This window comes from Aethalodelphis obliquidens, unplaced genomic scaffold (genome assembly GCF_003676395.1).
Source record: "Aethalodelphis obliquidens isolate GAN/ISIS:26980383/991018 unplaced genomic scaffold, ASM367639v1 scaffold8, whole genome shotgun sequence".
Lineage (NCBI taxonomy): Eukaryota > Metazoa > Chordata > Mammalia > Artiodactyla > Delphinidae > Aethalodelphis > Aethalodelphis obliquidens.
In genome coordinates, this window is record NW_020837952.1 from 48,897,710 (window position 1) to 48,911,773 (window position 14,064).

At 51.6% G+C, this 14,064-nt stretch overlaps 1 protein-coding gene across 1 annotated transcript; it reads right to left on the bottom strand.

The window, feature by feature from the left end:
* Positions 1-712: 712 nt before the first annotated feature.
* CKAP4 (cytoskeleton associated protein 4) lies at positions 713-10,383 on the bottom strand. The gene is made up of 2 exons (XM_027107428.1): positions 9,682-10,383; positions 713-3,192 (listed from the first exon to the last, which is right to left on the bottom strand). Exons 1-2 carry the CDS (start codon positions 10,132-10,134, stop codon positions 1,861-1,863), a joined length of 1,785 nt encoding a protein of 594 aa, XP_026963229.1. The 5' UTR covers positions 10,135-10,383; the 3' UTR covers positions 713-1,860.
* Between the last annotated feature and the right edge of the window lie 3,681 nt (positions 10,384-14,064).

Sequence of the window (14,064 nt, forward strand, 5' to 3'; positions counted from 1 at the left end):
GCTGGAGGATGCTGTCACAGCTAAGAGCAGGGACTGGGCTCAAACCTCAGTCCTGCCACTTCCTAGCTAGTGATCACACATGGTGCTTCTCAGCCTGCTGCCCCTCTGTAAAACGGGGAATGATGCTGCCTACCTCCAGGGAAATATTAGGATTAATAAACAGAGGCCTATGAACTGCTAAGCACCACGCCTGGCATACAGGTACTCAATTCAGTAAACAGTGTCCCTTATTAAGTGGCAGGTGGATGGCAACCTGGCAAGTAAAGGAAACATGCCCAGGTTTACACGGGGGCCAAAGGTCACCAAGATAGTCCAAGACAGTGGTCCTTAAACCTGGCTGTGCATTAGAATCAGCAAGGGAGCCTTTAAAATGCTAGTGCCAGCCCTCTGTACACCCACTGAATCTGAATCCATGGGGATGGGCCCCAGGCATTTCTAAAAGCTCCTATAAGATTCTAACAGGTAGCCAGGGTTGAGACCCTCTGCTATAGCTAAGAGTTGGGGTCAAGCAATGACCTATAAATAAACCTGCTAATAATCAATCAAAACTATGCCCCCAGGCCTAAGAGGGAGTCTGTCTTGGTTTTAGAATTGGAAAAAAATAGTCTTAAAATTGAACACTTACCCATCTTTCTAATCCTGAATACTGCATGTTAATAACATACATCGTTCAAAGTTACTAAATTCTCAGAAAGCAATCACTCTGGAAAAGTCATAACAAAGCTCAAGTGTTTATTAAGAATTAAAAATACTGTAAATAAGCCATACAGTTCATTTCACAGTAAACTAAACAAACCTTTTTTTTCCTTTTTCTTTTCCTTTTTTTTTTTCTTTTTTCTTTTTTAAAGGGCAAGACAGCCATTAAAGGACAGTACAGCTCAAAGGAGAAGGGAAACAGCAAACAGCTACAGAAAATGCACGTGTTCCTCACTGATGGATGGGGTCTGCTGACAGCAAACCTCTTCAGGGACATCGCGGTAAAATGAAGATGTGGCCTCCATTCCCCAGGGAGGCAGCCCATGCCTTTATGAGCAGCTCTCATAATACATTTCTTTAACGAATCCAAGGATTCCCTTTTCAGGAATTCTAAACCCTTACTCTAAACACATTATTTGGGGACCCTACCAAGAGGCGACATAGGTCGGCCACAGGGGACTCTGGGCGGGTTGTGCCTTCACATTCTGAACCGTCTGGATTCTTTTGCATAGTTATCATTGAGATGGAGAAATGGTTCAGGAATGGAAAAGACACGTACCCCACAGACCACCAAGCAGCTGATTCTTTTCAACTAAAGATGGAGGGGCTTGTCCCCCTCCCAATTCAGAGCTGCCATTTATGAACTGTAACCAGTTTAAAGTGGAAGACAAGAAGTGAGTGACATCTCATGAAAACCTTGGCCAAAAGTACTAAAAAAAAAAAAAAGTGAAATGAATTTTCCTTAAAGACAATTAGAAAAAAAAATACCTCCTCCCCCTTTTTTTGTTACTTGAAATCCTCCAGCCAGGCAGGGTTTTTGAGGTTAATCTGCTTCCGTTTATCCTCGGTTGCAGCCACTACGGTTCTTCCCTGACACTAGGGAGAAACATCCCTTCTAGAAGGCACCTCTGATGCACAGGGGCTGGGCCTTCGGGAAACCCAACCAAAGCAGAAGCAGAAGGCCTGCGCAACCGATAGCGCGTGGTAACCATCGTAAATAAATTAAACGGGCACAGAAACACAGAAAGCCCCAGTGATCCTGGTGGTGTGGCCGGCTCTTCGGGAGGGACCAGGCCCTGGGGGGGAGGGGCGCGGGAGCGAACAACACATTTTTTGGTCGTGAGAAACTGGACTCGCCATCCGCGCCCTGCCCACGCAATCCATTTAGACTTTCTCGTGAATCTTTTCCACTTTCACAAACAACCTATCCAGGTCATTCCTCAGGTCCTCTAGCAAACTTTTGGCTGACTCCAAGTTGTTCTCGTTGGTCTCAATCTTCACTGAGTACGCGACCAAACTGTCCACGGCAGTCCTGAGCATTTTCAAGTCCGACTCCACCTGGCCCACGGAAGCTCTGAGGTTGTCCAGAGAGGAGAGTCTGTCCAGCAGGTCCTGGGGGGGCGCGGCGGCAGCGTCGCGGGTGAGCAGTGTGCGGACCTGCTCCTGCACCTTCTGCAGCGCCTCCACGGCGCCGGGAAGCTCGGCCATGCGACGCTTCAGTTCGTCCACGTCTCCGACCAGGGAGAGCTGGGCCTCACCGAGGCCGCGTACCCTGCCCGCCAGGCCACCGGCGTCGGCGTCAACGTCTGCGTCGTGGGCGGGGCCCAGGCTGGCCACGCGCTCCTGCAGGTCCGCCAGGTGCCGCGCCTGCTCCTCGCTCTGCGAGCGCAGCGCCTCCACCGTCTCGCGGTGGTGCTCCCAGGCCGCCCGCGCCGCCTGCACCCCATCTTCCACGCTCTGCAGCCGCGAGTCCAAGCCCTGGCTCTCCTTCTGAAGCGTTTCGAAGGCCTCGGAGGGTCTGAAGACCCCGTCTTCTTCCGGCCTGAGGGGTGCGGCCTTCAGCTGGCCGAGCTCCTCCTCGAGTCTCCGGATCTCCTCGGGCAGGCGGGCGGCCGACTCCTCCGCCCGGAGGACCTTCTCCATGAGCGCCTGCAGGGTGTGGTGCTCCGAATCGGCCGCCTCCTTGAACCTCTGCTGCTCCTGTTTGAGGCTCACCAGCTCTTTGACCTCCGTGTAGACATCAGACTCCATGGTCTGGACTGTGCTTCTCAGGGCCTCAATGTCCTTCTCTTTGGACTTAACCGAGGTTTGTATTTCCTTCACTGCTTCCCTCAAGGCTTTCAAATCCTGCTTGTATCCCTCCGAGTCTTCCAGAGAGGTGACCTTGGCCTTCACGTCGTTTATTTCCTTCTGGCTCCTCTTCTGGACCTCGGTGAAGATGGCGATGTTGTCGTTGATGGACTTGGTGAGCTCGGTCAGCCTTTCCTCCACCGTGTTCTCCAGGGATGTGAAGTCCCGCTCCCGGGCGTCCTTGACCACGTGGATCCCATCTGAGAGGTCTTTGAGGATCTCATTCTGGAGTTTTTGCAGAACTTCACTGATGCGGTTGATCTCGCTCTCCCCTTGCTTCACGGCTTTCTCTGTGAGATCTTGTTTATGTTGGGAGCTTCTCACGAAGGACTCAAAAGTCCCGAACGTGGCTTGCAGAGACTGCACCTGTAACCAAAATCCAGATGTTAACCACGGAGAAGAGCTGATGGGTTTTACGCAATTCAGTTGTATTTCTTTTCATTTGCCCAGCTTACAGGTCCCTCCTCTTCCAGAATAGTACCATAATTTTTCCTTTAGGGAACCATCCTTGCACATAGCCCATGTGGTTTGGGGGACCAACCCCAAGGCCAGCTCCAAATGCTCCAGGCCTGACCAATCAATGCTTTCTGTCCACCCACTTCCCACCCGCTCCTGGAACCACAGTGATTAGCCCGTGGATGGGCATGTGGCCTAAACCAGACCAACAAATCGATTCCAAGACTTCTCTTAAAACTATTGGGAAGGGAAACCGCTTTCTACTGGGATTGCTACCTATAGGATGAGGGAGGCCTGGAACAGCTCAGACCAGCACATGACCAACACCTGCCTACAAATCCAGCCAGCACAGAGGGAAGCAGAACTAAGAGATGGCAAGGTCAAGTTCTGAAGACACAATTTAAATCTCTGGATACAGCTATACTGAAGGAACCTACTCTGGAACTTTTTTGTTTGAGCCAATAAATTCTTTCCCTTCCTCCATCTCTGTTTATGCCAGTTTAAGCTGAATTTTTAGCTCTTGCAACTGAAAGAGTCTCAAGTTTTTCTAGAAACAAAGCTGAGGCACATGGGAGACACTGGGCAGGGAGGCAAGAGACAAGGTTCAGGTCTCTGCTCACCGCCTATAGCTGTGTGGCCCCGAACAAATCACTGTCCTCACCTGAAAATGTGACCAGTGGACGGTGACCCTTAGCATTTTCTGGCTTTGTGAACACACTATGATCCTATTTGCCACTACACCTTCATTCTAAATAAATTCTACCCTAAACAGGGTCTGACCTGGAAACCACCCCCGGGAGCAGGTTTAATGCACTGAGAGGCTGAGTATGATGATTAATGGTCTGGGCTTCATCCTGATGTGGCACATGGTACCACCTAAAATGCTTTCTTGCCAAAAAAAAGAGAGAGAAGAAAAGAGAATCCAAATCTGTCAAGTTTCTAGCTCTAACCACCAATTCACAGAAAACATACAAGAGTGAAACATGCCATGAGGATACAGTCAAATCCACAATGTAGAAAATTCTGCAGGACAAATAATCAGGATCTTCAACAAATAAATGGCATATTTAAAGGAGAAAATATAAGAAACTATTACAGATTAAAAGAAACTTAAGAGATTTCTCAATTAAATGCAATGTGTGGACTTATATGGATCCTGCTTCAAACACACCAACTGTAAAAGAGACATATTTTTGAGAAAGTCAGGGAATCTGATTTTGGACTGGGTATCAGGTGATAATCAAGAACTACTGTTAACTTTGTTAGGTGTAATATACTGTGTTTTGCCAAAAGAAACAAGCAAAGGAGAGGGAAAGGAAAGAACAGAAAGGAACTCTTTATTTGTTAGAAATAAATCCCAGAATACTTTGGGTCAACTAATGTGTCAGTCAAAATTAAAATTAGATCACTATCCACGGGGTCTGCCAGGGCAACACAAGGGCCCTTCAGAGGGTCTAGAATTGAACTGACGATATTTTCTGAAGCCCTGCACCCACTTGTGCCCACTGACTCTTCCAGGGAAGGACAGGCCAGCTTCTCTGCCCATGCTCACGCCGTTCAGCAGACCTGGGCCATTTCCCAATACTGAGAGCATCAGAGCATCTGAGAACAAGACAACCAGGTGTGCATCCAACACGGTGGTGGAATAGAGTGCTTCAGACCCATACTGTTCCACCTCCAGCCCAAAAAGAGCACAAAAAAATGGGAGCAGGAAGGGCTGGTGAGGGGATGAAATTAAAATAGCAAAAAATTGATAATTATTGAAAATAGTGTTCCCTGTATTGATCTCTTCTTTTGTTTATGCTTGAACATTTCCATGATGGACAGCTAAAAAAATAAAATAGCATGGGTTCTGGAACCAGACTGCCCATGTTCAAATCCTAGCTTGGCCACTTCCTATCTGTGTGATCTTGGGCAAGTTATTTAGCATATCTGTGCCTTGGTTTCCTAACCCACAGGATGGAAACAAAGATAGTACTGTACCTAAGTCATAGGCTTGTCTTGTGAGGATTAAGTGAGCTTAATCCACTTTACGTATTAATATGTAAAGTGCTTAAATTGTGCCTAACACATAATGATCAATAAACAGTAACTGTCACCTTCGTTATCATTTAATCTTTCTTCTGGAGTAGCTCAGAAGTCTGGAGATTCCTAGCCCACCCTTGGCCCAATGCCAAAGGGCAAATGCTATAGGTATGTGAACAGGACCCCGGGCTCTAGTTCCAGCACCAGCTCTGTGCGCACAAGTAAGTCACACTCATATTCCAAGTCCCGAGCTCCTCATCTATTAACAAATAGGTTTCTAAAGTCCTTCTGGCTTCCACCGGTCTGTGATTTTAAGATAGATTAGAATAAGATTCTCAAGGACTCCAGAATACTAGACGATTTCCCTGCTTAACCAAATATAACCTAGAGCTCAACTCTGAAATTAGGTTATTCAATCACAGAACCTGCCTGTTCTGAGCACAGCATTCAGAACAAAGGTTTGAACAGGTAGGCACACTACCTGCAACATGGCAGGCGTTCATCACTGTTTTCTGAATGAATCAAAGAATGAACGCATTTACAGAGAAAGGCCTGACGAAGACGGAGCTGGTCCATTTCCCCCGACCCCTGACTGTCACTCCTAACCTGGGCTGGCTCTTTACAAATGGCTAGGAAGGGGACTAGATCAGAAATTATGGATGAAACCGAACAAATCAACCCGTGACACTGAAAAGAGCACAAAAAGTGTCTCCCTATGATGGTGTGAGCTGTTCACCTTCACATGCAAAGACTTCATTATAATCAATATGCAGGGGACTTCCCTGGTGGCACAGTGTATAAGACTCCACGCTCCCAATGCAGGGGGCCCAGGTTCGATCCCTGGCCAGGGAACTAGATCCCACATGCAGGCCACAACTATGGAGCCAGCGAGCCACAACTAAGGAGCTGGCAAGCTGCAACTAAGGCGCCCATGAGCCACAACTAACACCCAGTGCAACCAAATAAATATTAAAAAAAAATAATTATCAATATGCAGTGGATACATGTTTCCCCAACATATGGGGGATACCCACTAAGTAGTGGACAAGATGCCAGAGCAAAGTAACGCTAAGACAGGTTCCCTGTCATCAATGAGCTCACAGCAGGGGGTAGGAGAAGAGAACAGTGGTGGCTCACATTCAACAGGACACTTGATGTACACCAATGATTATGCAGAGCACTTCAGAGACATCATCCCAATCCACCCTGATAATAATCTCATGAGTTGGTAGCTCCTATTAATCCCCATTTTACAAAGCAGAAGCCTGGGAAGTGGTAGAGCTGAGCATCAAAATCCAAGAATGTCTGACTTTAGAACCTGCGCTCAGCCTCCAGTGATACGCTCAGGCAGAAGCATGTCCAAAGTGCACTGAGTGCCTGGAGGAGATGCTGCCTCAGCCTCAAGCCTTGACTCCTAGCCCAGAGTCAAGATGAGAAAACAAAGAAATACGACCAGAGAACTCACTCGTCCACAAATAGCTTTTAGTCTCATTAAACTGTCCCCACCAGGCCTAAGCCTACTCCTATACTCTACGCCACCCTGGATCTGCCAGAGCAACCTAGGCCCTTCAGAGGGCCTAGAGCTGAACTACCAACATTTTCTGAAGCCCTGCACCCACGTGTGCCTGCTTAATCTTCAGGATAAGAACAGACCAGGCTCTTGGCCCATTCAGCAGACCTGGGCCGTGTCCCAATACCGAGAGCATCTGAGAACAAGAGAGACCAGGTGGGCACCCAAAAGGGCAGTGGAGTAGCATGTTTCAGAGTCACACTGCTCTGACTCCAGCCCCATCTCCACCGCTGAGGGTCTGCACGTCCCTGAATGAGTAACACAACCACTCCAGGCTCAACTGGCCCATCTACGAAATGGTGCTAACGCCTCAGAGGGTGGCTGGGAATGCCTGACCCACAGTGAAGACTAATTATGAACAAAATAATACAGTAAGAATATGTCCCTGCGAAGAAGCAAACCCCAGCCCCCAACAAACCTCACAGAGAGGGCTGTGAGAGGCTCAAACTTAGGTTGTCAGACGGCCCATCCATCACTACGCACTCCTCAATGCAGAATAACATTTCCTGGCCACCCCGGAGGTGCAGAGGGAAGTGGCCACACACCGTGGAAGATCCTGTGTGCCAAATGCCCCCGTTCTGGGCATGCTCTGAGTTCCAAGTCAATGAAGTAAGCATTAATTGAACACCTACTAGGTAGCAGGAGCAGGCAAGGCATGGGAAGAACAGCACAATGAACAAGCGACTAGCTGGGAGTGTTCTAGGAGTTCACTGCGGTTTGAGTCCTCGCCCTGCCACTTGCTAGGTGTGTAACCACGCAGAGTTCCTTAGCCTCCTTGTAGCTCACTTTTCTCATCTGTGAAAGGGGGATCATAACAGTCCGTACCTGTTGAGCTTGTGACAGTCAAAAGAGATGAGTGCACAGTAAATATGAGGCATTAATTATTAGCTTGATTACGCCACTAAATTAAAAGAAAGGTCATGATTTCAATGGTTTACAGCCAGGTGGACTCTTAAAAATCTGGACAGAGCCCTCCCCTTAATGTGGACATGGGAAAACTGAGTCCCCGAAAGGAAAGGAATCTGTACAAAGCTGTGATGGAGGAGGGGTGGGAACCTGAAAGGAGAATAAGGGAGGGGCAGGGAGGAAGCAGAGAGAATAAAGTTCAATTTTTTCCACCTCAGTTCAAGACCTCCACCATCTTGGCCTCGACCTCCCCCTCCCCCTCCCAGCTTCCTACATGTTCCTCTGCTACAGGCAGGGTAGCCACGTGCTGTCCCCCAAACAAACCTGTCTGTTCTTCACTCCTCCTCTCAACAGTTATCCATTACCATCTAGATCTAGACTGGCACTACCCTGGCCACCAGGATACGGGCCTGGGCAAACTCCACCCTCTCTCTCTTCTGAACTCGCACAGCAGTTACCCTCAACTGAAACCCACCTGTGCGCTGCTTCACAAATAGGATTTGTCTTCTGCACCTTCGCACCCTCCACAAGGCCTACGAGGAGTCATATGACCATAGACTTCACCAAATATTATGACTGATTGGTTAAGTGGGTGGATCGAAGAGAGGAAACTGAGAGGCTAGTGATTATACTCCAGCAGTATGTCTACTTTTTAAGAATGATTTGACATTCAGGATAGGCAAAGCAGCACTGCCTACTTAATTCCCTTCGAAAAAGTCACCTCCCTTGGCCTGCAGCATGGAGATGACTCACTCCAGTCGCTCTGCCAGTCTTAAGAGGAAATTCCTAGTCCTGCATATTCCACACAAGTCGATAGAAACTTGGCAGGGCAGGCAGCATGCTGGGAAAAGAAGGCAGCAGTTCCGGGCTCAGAAGTGGTGGCGGGATTTTTTGTTTCGATCATGCAACCAACTTTCATTGAGCAATGACATTAGGGGAGGACGCAGGAATGAGGCTGAGGGAGCTGCACTTGGTGTAGGAAAAAAACAGAAAGGGTGGAACCTAAGCAACTTCGTGTGGAAAGGGAGGTCCATCCATACCTGAAATAGGCCCCCGTGGACCCTGCACTCCGCAGTGGCCTAGACACTGTCATGCAGTCTGCCATTCAAGAGCTGGGGTCTTTATCAATTCACTTGATCTCTAAACCTCAATTTTCTGATCTGGAAAATGGAGTCAAAACTGCCAGTCCTCCCTCCCAGGGCTCCCATGAGAATTAGATAATAAGTGAGTAAGCCTTCTAAACACCATATAAATGTGGTATTATTCACCAGTATGACCTAGTATTTTTGGCTTTTCCTTTCCTCTAAAGCTGAAATATGCTACTTCCAAGGCCCACATAGGTACACTGGTCCAATAAAGGGCAAGGAGCCTAAAGAGATGAGCTATTTCATTAGAACTACACAAATGAGTAAGACTACTAGCTTTTCTTTCCCCAGGCTCCAGGTCTATTGAAATCTGGCTCAGATGTCTCCCACTGGGAGAGCAGAGGTGCGGCCTTGCCCGAGGCTTCCAGGGATGCGCTGGCTTCCCTTCCAACCTCCTCTTCAGACAACTCTGCCCATTCAGCGATTCCTAATCCAAAAAGAATGGGCTTCCCAGAGCCTGCCGGCTTCCTTACAGGTCACCGCTAATGTCCTGTGACAGGCCCTTGGCCCACCCTCCCGGGCCGGCCAGACCATCCTCGAAGCGGTCCATCCCTCGGGGCCGATTCCTCCGCGGCCATTAACAAAGAGGGTCTGGGGACTGCTTTGAAACTAAGGGGCCGGGGCGGGGGCACCCCGGGCCGCTGACGGGCCTAGGCCAGAAAGGGGCCCGGCCGGGAGGGCACGAGGGGGCCCGGCCGTGGGTGCGTGGGCAAGACGCCGGGCGCACGGCGTTTGGGGGGCCGGGGTACCCACCTTCTGCTCGACGCCCTGCAAGCCCTGACCCAGCTCCTCCCTCTGCCGGGAGAAGTCCTGGTGGCTTCGCTGGACCTGCTGGACCTCCTCCAGGACGTTGTGGACACACCAGCCCGAGAAGGCGGCCGCCGCCACCAGGGCGAGGTAGAAGAGAAAGTTGAGCACCCGGCCGAGCCTGCGCGAGCAGGACGCGGAGGACGAGGCGGCGGCGGCGGCGGCAGCGGCGGAGGACTTGCCTCCGCGGTGGCCGCCCTTGCCGTGCGCTTGGTTCTGCGGCTGCTGCTGCGGCTGCTGCTGCGGGTGCGGCGCGGGCGGCGGCGGCGGGTGTTGCTGCGGCGCCGGCGGCGGCTTCTTCGCCACGTCATCCGCGCCGCCCGACGGGTGGGCGCCCTTCTCCGAGGGACTCGCGGCGCCGTGGCCGCCCTTGGAGCCCCTTTGTTTGGCCGAGGGCATGGCGGGCGCGGCGGCGAGTGAAGCCGCGGGCTGCGAGGCGAGCGAGCGGGGCGCGCGGCCCAGGAAACTTCCTCGGGTTCCCCCGGGGCTGGGCGAGCGGCACGCGGGCGCTGCTGGCGTCGGAGCGGCAGGGAGAGAGAGAGAGCGAACGGGCGGGCGAGGAAGGAGGCCGGGCGAGCGAGGAAGGAGGAGGGGGCCTGCCTCCGCCGCCGCCGCCGCCGCGGCGCCGACCCCGCCTCCCGGGAAGGGAGGCCGGCAGAGCAGAGCCGGGAGCGCCTGCCACGCACGCTGGGGCCGGCGGGCGGCCCCTCCCCCTGCCGCCACGACCCCAAAGAGGGAGGGCCGAGCGCGGGGCGGCTCCGCAGGGTCTAGGGGGCTGGACCAAGTCGCGGGGGGGGGACGGTCGAGGGAAAGGTGGCGGCCGAGCGGGGTCTACGGGAGCCGGGGTGGGATGGGGGTGGCCGAAGGGAGAGGGACGGCCCAGCAGGGTCCGGGGGTCGGGGGTTGGGGGTTCGGCGGAGGGGAGGGTGGTGGCCGAGCGCGGTCTACTGGGGCCCGGTGGGGGCGGGGGGGCGAGGGTGGTGTCCCAGCAGGGTCACCGGAGGTCGGGGCAGGCGGCTGAGGTGGGGGGGGCAGGAGGCAGCCGAGGTGGGGAGCGACCGGGCTGGGTCAACGGAGGCGGGAACCGGCGCCGAGTGACCGAAGGGAGTGGGCGGAGGGCTGGGTCGACTGGGACCGGGACTGGCGACTGAGCTGAGGCCACGGGGGCCCCGGGGATAGGCGGCCGAGATGGGGGTGGCCAGGCGGAGCGGAGAGCCGGGGAAGACCCGGTGCAGTGGGCCACGTGGGAGCCCCGCTCCTTTATGGACCTGTGCGGAGAGAGGAAATGAAGGGGGGCGCCCCAGGAGCCCTGCCCCTGGGAGTGGGAGCAAAGGGGCGGGAACACCCCCCCATTCCTTTCTGCGGGGAGTTGGGGAAATCCCCACCCCCTTCCCCCATCCCACCCGCCAAGCCTCCGGTGGTTGGACCTTGTCCCTTTCCTGGGGTTTGAAGGCGGAGGCAGAAAGGGCTTTCTGAAAACCAGTTGGCTCCAGGGGCATGTTTAAGGGAAGTTAACCAAAGATTCTCGGACTGCGTGAAGACTTGAAGAGAAGACTTGAGCGGCCCACTTAGCCCAGCCAGTCCGCCGTCGACGCTGTTGAGTTTTTTCTGAAGGCCTTTCAGCTCAATTTTCTCTTTGGGGGCCCACGCTCTGGCGTCAGCCCCTACCACGGACAGGCTCTGGGCTGCACGCTGGGAAACCAGCAGCCTCTGCAATGAGAGGGAAGCAGATCAGGGTCACCCCTACTTTGGTAGAAGGAAATATAATAATGCCAGGCTCTGTGCTTAGCAACTTACATATATAGTCTCCAGACTTCACTGATAGCTTCTAAGGTAGGAATTATTTTACCCACTTTATAGGAAGGAAACTGAGGCTGAGCCCCGCCCCAACTGATTGGCGCAAGGTCTCACACACCGTGATTTGAACCGTGATCTGCTCCTTTCAGAGCCTGTGCCCTTTAATGGGCCCCAGAGAAATTAAGCAATTTGCCCACTCTCAATAAGGCTAGTTAGTGCTGTGGCAGGGACAGAGCTCCACTCTACAAGCTACTTTACCCCTGAATCTGGTGTCTGTGTGTGCTTGTGCGTTAGGAACCCTGTTTCTTCTGCCTGGAAACTTCTCCCAATTCCTTCTTTTTAAAAACATATTCCCGGGGTTCCCTGGTGGCACAGTGGTTTAGAATCCGCCTGCCAATGCAGGGGACACGGGTTTGAGCCCTGGTCCAGGAAGATCCCACATGCCAAGGAGCTACTAAGCCCATGCACCACAACTACTGAGCCTGTGCTCTAGAGCCCGCGAGCCACAACTACTGAGCCTGCGCTCTAGGGCCCGTGCTCCGCAACAAGAGAAGCCACCACAATGAGAAACCCACTCACCGCAACTAGAGAAAGCCCACTCGCAGTAACGACCCACTGCAGTCAAAGTATAAATAAATAATTTTTTTAAAAAAAGACGCTTTTAAAAGTCACTCGTGAATGAATGAACACATGTGCCTGCCCTCAAGGGGCCTGCATTACATTTGGAGAAATGTGCGAAAACATTTCAAAGACTAAATTGTGTAGTTGAGAATATAAATGTAAAGGGAACTTGGAAAGCAAACCATTGGGCAGCATGTGGGGAAGTCTGAGGCGGATAGTTCTTGAGCAAAGCCTTGAAGAATGGATTTGCATAGGAGGAGCAGGGGGGATATTTCTGTGGCGGAAATGGGGTGAGCCCAGGATACCTGTCTGACACAAAGGGTGTGAGCTGCGATTAGGAAAGAGAGAGTTGAGTTGGGTGGAGTGGGTCCAGATTGCAGAGGTTCACAGAAGCCAGCCAGCCAGGCGAAGAGTCGCTATTCGTGTGGGAGGCCAGAGTAGATTATAGCAGGTTCTGGACTGGAAATATAATCATTTGCCCCAGACAGAGAGGAACGTTCCCACTCCTGCTAAATACCAGGAGCTCTTGTAGAAAACGCCTAGCTCTGGGCCTACAGCTCTGACCTAGGAGAGGGGAAAGGAGATGGCAGAGGAAATCAGAAAACTAACTCATCCATGAAGCTGCTAGAAGAACCTTGTTTAAAAACTTCAGCTAGGGCTTCCCTGGTGGTGCAGTGGTTGAGAATCCACCTGCCAGTGTGAGGGACACGGGTTCGAGCCCTGGTCCCGGAAGATCCCACATGCCGCAGAGCAAGTAAGCCCATGCACCACAAGTACTGAGCCTGCACTCTAGAGCCTGTGAGCCACAACTACTGAAGCCCGCGAGCCTGGAGCCCGTGCTCCACAGCAAGAGAAGCCACTGCAATGAGAAGCCCGCGCACCGCAACGAAGAGTAGACCCCCACCCACCGCAACTAGAGAAAGCCTGTGCACAGAAACAAAGACCCAGTGCAGCCAAAAATAAATAAATAAAATTTTAAAAAAAAGTAACCATCCTCCTTCAAGCAGTCATCCATGTTAGGGCAGAGGTAGTGATAACTTGCAAAGCAGCTTTGGGGGCCCAGACAAGCTCTGGCCTGGGAAGCAGGTGCCCTGCTTTTTAGCCTTAGTTCTGCCACCAAACTAACTCTGTGAACTTGAGAAGTGTACTTAACCTCCTCTCTGGATTTCAAGGTCACCACTTCTGTATCTCTAAAGGCCTTTCTTATTATTAATCTATTTCTTAGAGAAAATAGTCATCTGATTATTATGAGAAATAATTAAATTTTTAAAAGTTGATTCGGAACATAGGCCAGATATAAGAATGACAGGTTTCTCAACTTTCTGCCTCTACTAAGCCCTGGAAGAATGAAGGGAGGGGGGAACGCACTGTGACTATCATTAGTGTTTCCCTCTTGCCCTTTTCCTTTGGGAGGTAGTGAAATATAATGGTTAAGACACAGGCTCTGGGATAGACTGACACGTTCAAATTCAGCTCCATGACTGACTGGGGAATGTGACCTCTCTGAACCTCTGTGTCTTCATCTGTGAGATAGGGGTAATAAAACCTACTTCACCTGGTTGTTGTGAGGGTTAAATGAGAGATACCATATGATACCGGGCCCATAGCAGGGCTCAGTGAATAAAGGGTAGTTAATACAATTTGCAGAGTCACTGAAAGTCTAGCTGTACAGAGCTTCTATGTCTAGATTCCAACGATTTTCTTTCATCATTATTTCTTGGCACTCCCAGCACCATATGCGGCTTATAGACCACAGGCTTTACGTGTTTAACTTGAAAAATCAGCACTGTTTCCCCCTGGAGTGTGGTTCCACTGTGGTGTTCGGCTACACCCAGAGAAGGAGGTTGGTAAGTAGTCGTGGAAGCGCACCTTCTAGGGCAGGAAGGCTCCAACGGTTCTTCTTGGAGATTA

Coding starts and splice junctions, on each gene's coding strand:
- CKAP4 (XM_027107428.1), bottom strand. CDS start 10,134: ATGCCCTCGGCCAAACAAAGGGGCTCCAAGGGCGGCCACGGCGCCGCG. Junction 3,193..9,681: donor TGCAGGGCGTCGAGCAGAAG/GTGGGTACCCCG, acceptor TTTTGGTTACAG/GTGCAGTCTCTGCAAGCCAC.